Here is a 10,161-nt window from a genome sequence, read left to right on the forward strand (position 1 = left end):
AAACGCTAATCTTCATTTACAACTTTCTGGCCAACCCCTTGAAAATGTTACAACAGAGAAATTATTAGGTGTTCACATTGATCATAATCTTCAATTTACTAGTCATGTAGATGCAGTTTGCAAAACTCTTGCATATAAATTATTTACTCTACGAAAAATTAAGAAGTTCCTTCCATTGCATACTAGAAAGCTATTTTATAACGCATTTATTTTACCATCAATTTTATATTGTCTATCTATTTGGGGTAACTCTCCTCAAACTCACATCGATAGAATATACAAACTTCAAAAACGAGCAGCTAGGATTATTTTAAATGAAAAATACGATGCACCTTCAATGCCCTTGTTTAACATATTAGGCTGGTTAACAGTTCATGAACTTCTATATTTACAGAAAAGCATTCTGATGTTCAAAACATTCTATGGTATGTCTCCTGATTATATGCATGATTTTTTTGAATTTCAAAGTTGTGGATCATACACGCTACGCTCACAGACAAATTCAGAACTTCGTTTACCAAAATTTAAAACTAATTTATTTAAAAATTCTTTGCAATATTCAGGGGTTATTATATGGAATGAGTTGCCTATTAGTATAAGGAATTCCCAATCCCTTTCAATATTTAAAAGTAGGGTAGAACATTTTTTGTCCCCCGCTTGAAAAGTGGGGGATATTAATTTGGGTTTGTCCGTCCGTCTGTCCGTCCGTCCGTCCGTCCGTCTTTCTGTCTGTCTGTAACGCTTTCGTTTCCACACGATATCTCGAGAACCCTTTGAGCTTTTGCAATGAAATTTAGCATAGCAACTCCCTGTGGACTAAGGAAGTCCCCTATTGATTTTGAGGTCAAAAGGTCAAAGTTCAAGGTCATAAATAAGCAAATTCTGTCTGTTATAACACTTTCGTTTCCACACGATATCTCTAGAACCATTTGAGATATTGCAATGAAATTTAACATAACAACTCCCTGTGGCCTAAGGAAGACCCCTACTGATTTTGAGGTCAAAAGGTCAAAGTTCAAGGTCGTAAATTTATACATTCTGTCTGTGTGTAACACTATCATTTCCGGGCGATATTTCAAGAAGATTTCGAGCTTATGTAATGTAATTTTATTCCAAAACTCCCTAGGACCTCTCTCACCCCTCTCAAAGTGCCCCGCCCCGTTTGTTTTACTAGTATTTATCGTATTACCTGTCGCTATTTTTAGCACAGGGGCATGCGGAGAGTTATTGCGTATAACACAGGTTCTGCGGACTTTATGTTCTTATTACATCTATTAGAACTGTTTAATAAAGGCTAAGTAAATCAAACACCATGGATTGTGTAAAATTTTGACAATACCGAACATGAATATATACATGTATGTGACTTCACTTCTGCATATACTTATCTACATTTAAAGCGATTCCGTGGTCTAGAGGTATGTCTCCCGCTTCACATGTGAGAGGGATAGATTCTCGGATGGGTCCTTTTTTTTAAATTTTCTTTTTTTTTAAATGATAATAAAGAATAAGCAATCAAATCTTTATACGCATACTGAAATACATATATTTTATTTGCTTCAATATACCTGTATACGTTTAATAATTCTACAAATTCAGTCAGGGGGATCCGACTTTTTCCCTAAGCGGGGGAACGAATTCTCTGAATTAGCTTGTTACTTATGAAACGTTCTTCATGAAAAAAAAAAAAAAAAAATTCATTCCTCTGAACTTATAATGAAACGAAAGTGTTTAATTTATTCTAGTGTAACATAATGTGTGTTTATATCTTATTGTTCCATGTTTGTGATTATTGTCTTTATTATTGTATAAAACATTGTATATGTGTTTTTAAGAAGGCCCCGAGGAAGACTAGTGCTCGCACTAATCGGATTACCTTCTATAAATAAAGTATTATTATTATTATTATTATTATTATTATTAACCCTTCGAGCTTTTGCAATGAAATTTAGCATAGCAACTCCCTGTGGCCTAAGGAAGACCCCTATTGATTTTGAGGTCAAAAGGTCAAAGGTCAAAGTCATAAATAAGCAAATTCTGTCTGTTATAACACTTTCGTTTCCACACGATATCTCTAGAACCATTTGAGCTATTGCAATGAAATTTTACATAACAACCCCCTGTGGCCTAAGGAAGACCCCTATTGATTTTGAGATCAAAAGGTCAAAGTTCAAGGTCGTAAATCTATACATTCTGTCTGTGTGTAACACTATCATTTCCGGGCGATGTTTAAAGAAGATTTTGAGCTTATGCAATGTAATTTTATACTAAAACTCCCTAGGACCTCTCTCACCCCTCTCAAAGTGCCCCGCCCCGTTTGTTTTATTAGTATTTATAGTATTACGTGTCGCTATTTTTAGCACGGGGGCATGCGGAGAGTTATTGCGTATAAAACAGGTTCTCGGCGGACTTTATGTTCTTATTACATCTATTACAACTGTTAAATACAGGCTAAATAAATCAAACACCATGGATTGTGTAAAATTTTGACAATACCGAACATGAATATATACATGTATGTGACTTGGCTTCTGCATATACTTGCCCTCATTTATAGCGATTCCGTGGTCTAGTGGTATGTCTCTCGCTTCACATGTGAGAGGTCCCGGGATCCAGTCTGGGGCGATCTTTTTTTCTTTTTTTTTTTAAACTTTTCGTTTTTTAAAATGATAGTATTCAGCATGTGAAAAGAATAATTTATGAGGTTATAAAATAATCATTACAGTGTGATAGATATTCCATATCAAAAGAATCTTCTATACACATAATAAAGAATAAGCAATCAAATCTTTATACGCATATTGACATACATGTATTTTATTTGATTCAGTATATATGTATACATTTAATAACTCTACAAATTAAGTCAGGGGGATCCGACTTTTTCCCTAAGCGGGGGACACGAATTCTCTGAATTAGCTTGTTTTAAATGCTTTTTTTTTTTTACTAAATAATAGTATTCAGCAAGCAAAATGAAAAATTTACGAGGTCTGGCTTGTACAAACTCATAAAATCATCATTACAGTGTGATAAATATTCCATATAAAAAGAATCTTCTATACACATAATAAAGAATAAGCAATTAAATCTTTATATCCATAATGGTATATTTTATTTGCTTCAGTATACATGCATGTATACATATACATTTAATAATTCTACAAATTCAGTGAGGGGGATCCAACTCTCCCCCCCCCCCTCCCTCCCCCGAACTGCGCATGTTTTACTTTTTCCTTTAGCGGGGGATACAAATTCTCTGAATTAGCTTGTTTTTCTCGGTGATACCTTATTCAACTTAGCTAATGGCATGCACTGACAATCAGAAAGATCAAAACAGCTCAGATTTGCATCCTATTGACCTGAGTAACCTGTTCAAACCGCTGGAATTTCGACGGACACTAATTCTGCACCTTTATTGGCGGACTTGTTTTTATATTCCTATGAAGCAGAATTTATTCAGAAATGTAAGAGAAGAAAATTCAATTCGACATTCAGAAATACTGACAATGTTATATCAATAAGCAATAATTACTTCCATAAATATATCGATTCGTCCCATTGATTTGAATCAAAAGACACCACAGAGTTTGTCATATCAGTTTCATATTCGGAAGATTTACTGACTTTAGACGATAAGGACCATTGGACAACTAAACTGTTTGACAAACGCGATGACTCTGCTTTTCTTGTCAACTTTATTTATGCAGTGATATTTCAAGATATCACCTGCACACGGTGTTCATGTCTCCCAATTGACTCGATACCCAAAAGCTTGCTCTGAATAGGCTCAATTTTGAAGCCGAGGCAGTCGACAGACAAATAAGTTAATGCTGCAGGAATTACAAATGCCTTGTTAATTCAGCATTTGGTATATGCTAAGGTCGTTATAATGAATAAATATCAGTATATTTCTTTTCTTGATGATCAAATGCATCTGTCGACTATAGCATTAATTAATATTCTTCGGATTTATTTTTTTTAATTTTCAAAAAATTACATCGTTCCATAATTCAATAATTCGATATTGCTTGGGTAATAACAATTTTGATTATTTATCTTGGTAACCCTTTAATTTCTACTCTAAAATCCTTTGAAACAATGTCAGAGTATTTTATTCAAGAATAATTTTCAAAGTAAGAAAATAATGTCCTAATATGAGTCGGATACCTTAATGACATAAATTAACGGCATTATCGTTTTTATATTGAAATACTTTGACAAGACCTGATGAATTTCCGACCCACAATGTAGATCCGAATAGCGATAGATTGAGGGAAGAGTTTGTTTCTTTTGCAGTTAATAAAATTTTTAGGAACTTCCCATCAGGGCTAAGGAGTTGGATACACCATCTGTTTATATCGGAAACAATGATATTACAGAGGGAGTCAAACACGAAGTCAGCTGGATACAGCACTGAATCCTTTTCCGAACAGCCTCCACGATGAACGAATTTAACGTGACCAGAGAGATCAAAAATCACAAGTTCAGTTGAAAATTCACCCTTACAATCGATAACACCTATGTCTGTTTTTCTGTTTTGTGTGACTGTGGTTGGTTCAGCAAATGACCTGGACAAGTCTTCGTTGTACTCGTAGTCACGGATTACCTGGCCAGTTAATGTCATGTGTCTGACCACACCCAGTTCTAATCCATCTTCGTCCATGTCATGAAGAGTGACCAACAGATTTCCCTCCACAGTTTGGCATAAATCATATGGTGAAAAGGGGTGTGTGGTAGCCACTACAGAAACAGATCCTGATGGGGAAAGGCGATTGATAGACTTGGTCTCATACTGAGTGAAATATATAGAGCCCGCCCCAGTCAAGCAAATATCATTAGGTTTAATACTTTTAAGTTTTCTCTCGCCGTGTCTATCGACTTCTTCTAGATATCTTTCTTTGTAGTTTGTAATAAAACAAGTTTCTTCACTGAAAGCTTTAAGCCTTTGTATTCCGTTTCCTCCGCACATGAATGAGTTTGTTTCAGTTGCACTATAAATATCATCTAAATTCAACACCTGCCCAATCAAAGACTTCAATATTTCTTCACTTATTTTCCCAGTGTTGTAACTCACAGACATTTTACCGATCTTCATATCGACTCTGACGTCAGAGAGTCTCTTGTTTAGTTCTCTATGGTTGTCAACCAGACTATAATCAGACATAGTGCTATTATTCTCATCTAAGAATTCCACAAGTTCCAAAATGTCTTTTTTATGCTTTTCTAATTCAGATTTCATGAGATTCATTTGTTTGTTCTTCTGAATCATATTGTCTTTCAGTTGTTTTTCCTGAAAGTTCTTGAGTTCTATCAGTCTCATAATTATTTCATCATAATGTTTTCGTAGCTTTTGTACCTGTAGATCACAATGATTTTCATTTTCCTTAATACGTGCCAATGCCTCGTCAATTTTTTCATCGATTCCAGACAGATTCACTTCTTTTATCGTCTCTAGATACCTGTATTGTACTATATCTTTTCTTCTTTTACTGGCTGCCGTGGCATTCGTGACCCAGTTGTGTTCTTTATGGTCCGTTTTGGCACATGAAGAACAAATAAATAGATCACAGTCTTCACATTGGATATCAAGGAAATAATTGTGTTCGTTACACATAGGAATATGCTGTTGAGGAGAGCCCAGTCGATGCAATGGTTTGTTAGTCGCCATTTAATAGACTGTCCTTATCTGTCTGACATGCGCGATTTTAATATCTGACAACGCCTCTATTTGATTTATACACGTACAAAGTACAATGTAGTTTATAATTTAGCAATATGAAAGAAAGATAGGTTTTCAAAGTTTGGAACAGTCATAACAAATGTGATTTTTTAAAGCTGTGACTTCAGACAGATGATATATTGTGATTGATTGGGTTAATTAGTAGTACATGTTACAGATTCAATATTCAATACCATAGCTCACAGGCACTTGTTTCGTATACGGGGTACCCGACCCCTACCTATTTTTAGTACTTGTTTCGTACAAGGGGTATCCCCTACTTATTTTTACCACTTGTTTCGTATACAGGGTACCCCCTTCTTATTTTCATCGCAAAATAAGTAGGTGGTGCCCTGTAAACAACTGTGCTGTTGTCCCAAAGTGCCATTTTTGATCACTTTTCATTATCATGCAAAAATATTTCTTGGGTTTTATGAAATTATGGATTCATATTAGGTACACAAAAATACATGTACTTCTCCAGGCAAATAACTACAGTTTTCTGTAGAAAAAAATTGAACAAATTCTTTGATACATAATTATAATACAACAATAATTAGTTTTAAGATAGCTTCTTTCAGTATAAACGATATGTACATTGTATGAGTATTGAAATATGGAGAAAACAAACAGTATGCAAGCTCCAAAGATTTTCAAGAAGAAGAGTAAACACGGAACTGTTAAACATCAGAGCTGGGATCAGGTCCCCTCAAGAAATGGGGAAAAAAGGAAAAATTCTGAAACATTTCATAATGTAAATAATGGCCTAACAATTAGTATGAAATACCTCAGTCAGCATTTGACTCAATGATAGTATCGTTTCAATCCTTGTTTGTCCATAACTTGACTTTTTAATAGTTATTCATAAATAGAATTAACATGCTATCTTCCTCTCTGGCGTTGGGGTGGTACCAGAAAGTACCCACGGATAAATTTTTACAGTGTAAAATGCACAGTTTTTAACCGTTATGTCCTAGGATTTTTAAGCCAGATTCAGGATGCCATTAAATCTATCCAATTGATTACATAATAAAACATTCGATTAGTCTTTTATTGTTTAATGTTCAGAATATTCAGGGACGTAGCATCCGGGGGGGCCAGGGGGGCCTGGCCCCCCACTTTTTTCCCCAACATAACCTTTACTATAGTAAATGTTCATTGATAGGATGGTTGCCCCCCCCCCCCCACTTTATAACCATAGTATAGTGATAGCAAGGATTGTAAGGAAAAAATGGAAGTGATAGTAAGTTGGCTTTGAAAAAGTTAGCCACTTCCCCCCCCCCCCCCCCCCCCCCCCCCCCCCCCCCCCCCCCCCCCCATGAAATAGGATTTTCGAGTTTGGGCAACTTTTAATTTTCGTTATTTTTTTGTTTTTTTTTTTGCTTGTCAACTTTTTCAGGTAAGTAAAAAAAACTTTTCTCAGGTTGCCCCCCCCACTTTCAAAAACGATGCTACGTGCCTGATATTAGAAGATTAATGGATTTAATTTATCATGAAAAAAAGAAAATATTTTTAATAAAATATACACTTTATCATGGGCTTTAAAACCACAATGTTAGTCTACAGGAGATGCTTACTTTTTCATAACACCTGGTCCCACCTCTGACGATTCAATGGACATGCTTTCACATTTCATACAATGGAAGGATATTGAGATAACGAACAGTATTTAATATCAAAGTCCATAAAACAATACAAAATAGGAGCAGAGCAAACACGGACCTCCGTACCATCAGAGGTGGGATCAGGTGGCATGGGGGAGTGCGCATCCCCTACTGACCGGTCACACCCGCCGTGTGCTCCTTGTCGTAATCGGGAAATAACGGAAAAATCCGTCGTCAATTCAGTGTATAAATAATGGACTAACAATTAGTATGCAAAACGTCAGTCAGTATTTGACTCAATGAAAAATTGTATTTGCTGACAAGGTCATTGTATCGACCATGGAACCTACTATATGATAACTTCAAACGAGACTGCTGATATTCTTGTTCATCAAACTTGTTTGTCAATAATTTACCTCGTTCTAGAAATTGTTCATACGTAGAGCATGCTCTTGCGTATCGAATCAACTGAGATATATACACTCCGTATGCAGGTGATGAAGGTATATTGCTGCATAAGTAAGGGAAGTTGACAATAGAAAAGTTAAAGTCATAACGTTTATCATATAGCTTGATTGTTAGATTACATGTACTATTAACGTCTTTTTCAAGTAAAATATTCAAGCATGAAACAGATGTGTCAGACTCTGTGGTATCTTTTATCTCAAGCTCACCAGGATACATCGTATCGACGTAGGAATGGAAATTATCATTGTTAATTGACAATACGTCGTCGATATACTAGTATCTAAATGTCGAGTTGAAGGCCACAGCAAGTATTTTCTTCTTTTCACGCATACGCATATTATGCACAAATTCTGTTTCATATGAATATAAAAATAGGTCTGCAAATAACGGAGCGCAATTGGTACCCATGGGAATTCCAATAGATTGTTGGAAGACCTGGTCTCCAAAAGCCACATAGATATTGTTAATCAGAAACTCAAGAAACTCAAGCATCTTTATGATGTCAACTTCAGATCTTTGTGTATGCAATCAGAATGTGTCTTTGCAAAATAATTTTGCAAATAACCAATGACCAGGTAAGTAAACTTACGAGTTCCATTTTTATTGAAAAAGCAGATGTCAATGATGTCAAAAAGCCTGGACTTTAATTTATCGTTGGAAATAGTTGTGTATAAAGTTGAAAATTCATAAGTTTTTAAGCTGTTGAGTTTGGTAAAATCTTGTGATTTCAAATTTTCCAAATGTTCCTATGAATTTTTGATGAATTTTCTGATTCACTCCACTTCTTGAATATATTGTTGCACAGTACTCTTGAAGTTTTTCCTTCACTACTGTCAATATCTTAGTGAGTCCAATATATGTAGGGTAGTTCAAATTCATTTTGACTCCTTGGAATATTAAAAATATTTAAAACTGACCTATGATTTTGAAGAAATTTCAAATTATTTCCTGCAACAACTGAAGAAATTTCAACCAATTTTGCACAGACAATCCATGAGCATCGTTGGAAACCCACGGGTGATCTCATCTTTACTTATCACAGACGAGTTCACCCGTGGGTTTCCGATGATGATCCATGAGTAAAGGGGAATCAATTGTGAATTTCATGATCCCTGCCCCCTGGGGCTTAGAAGTAGGACCAAAACCATCAAATTGACCTAATCTCCTGGACATCAAACAGTCATCTGTTGGCATAAAATACTCAGTAAGCAGGGTTGTTTCATAATTTTATAGTAAAAGTGCATTGTTTCTTTTGAAAAACCCTCTTCTCTGCTTCTAGGTATTTAGCAGATAAACCAAGTATGTAGTTATGTTGAGCAAGGGTGCCTCGTCCAAAACTGTAAATATCTTAGCACTTAGATCAGACGTTTTGGTGTTAGGGCTCTATTGATTATATAGTTAAAATCATATTGGCCTCTGGGTCGAGGGTTCTGGTGTTAGGGCGGAAATCGCATTATTAATTTGAAAATCTTCTCTGTCCCAGTGTATTTAGCAGAAAACTAAGTGCAACTGCAAGAATATAATGATCAAGTGTGTGTCTTACAAAACTGTGAAAATTGTGGCCCCAGGGTCAGGAAATCATGGGGGGTCTATTGAATATAATGTGAAAAGGCATTTTTAAAAAATCTTTCCTTCTGCCCTTGGGTATTGTACAGAAAAACTAATTGAATGGTTATGATGAGTAGAATGTTATTTCAAAACGTTTGAAAGCCATAACCCCAGGGACAGAGATGTTTGGTATTTGAGTGAGGTTCTTTTGGAGACATAATAGAAATGCATCCTTTTTCTCCCTACTGTTACAGAGGAGACATACCTATTGCATGATTTTGATGAACAAAGTTTTGAATGAATACTGCTTAAATAGATCTGCTAATAATGGGGTGCAATTTGTACCTATGGAAATTCTGAAAAGCACTTGGTGGAACTTTTCTCCATTTAGTCAAAAATATATCTTATACTAAAGTGTCCACAACTTTTCTTCAACAATGCTCATTATTCATCTTTCATTCTGTTAAAAAGTATAATGCAAGAAATGATCACGATACAGGAATCACTTGTTTTCAGTTTATTGTATAAAATGTGTTAATGAAGAATTAAATACATAAATCTGATCAAACACAAACACACATACACACACCCTGTTTGTTTTAATACAAACAATATATGTATAAAATCACATATGTTCTTTGATATAATTAAATATAAAGTAAGGTTTATTTCACATATATGAGGACATTCATACAATATTCAGAAACAACATTTGGCATCATGTGTATTTTTCTGCTGGAAACAGAAAGAAAATCTTTCTTAATGGCACATCAAATTAATGCTTAACTTAACCAGTAATTAAGTAATGTATATATAATTTAT

The 10,161-nt window shown here is 35.0% G+C and overlaps 1 protein-coding gene across 1 annotated transcript; it reads right to left on the minus strand.

Annotated features, from left to right (window-relative positions):
* Positions 1–4,168: 4,168 nt before the first annotated feature.
* On the minus strand, positions 4,169–5,668 carry LOC134281307 (uncharacterized). Its single transcript, XM_062763795.1, has one exon. The coding sequence runs from the start codon at positions 5,666–5,668 to the stop codon at positions 4,169–4,171; it is 1,500 nt and encodes a 499-aa protein (XP_062619779.1).
* Positions 5,669–10,161: the final 4,493 nt, after the last annotated feature.

The sequence above is a fragment of the Saccostrea cucullata genome, unplaced genomic scaffold (genome assembly GCF_032062105.1).
Source record: "Saccostrea cucullata isolate Sc308-1 unplaced genomic scaffold, CSIRO_AGI_Scuc_v1 ctg15325, whole genome shotgun sequence".
Lineage (NCBI taxonomy): Eukaryota > Metazoa > Mollusca > Bivalvia > Ostreida > Ostreidae > Saccostrea > Saccostrea cuccullata.

Coding starts and splice junctions, on each gene's coding strand:
- LOC134281307 (XM_062763795.1), bottom strand. CDS start 5,668: ATGGCGACTAACAAACCATTGCATCGACTGGGCTCTCCTCAACAGCAT.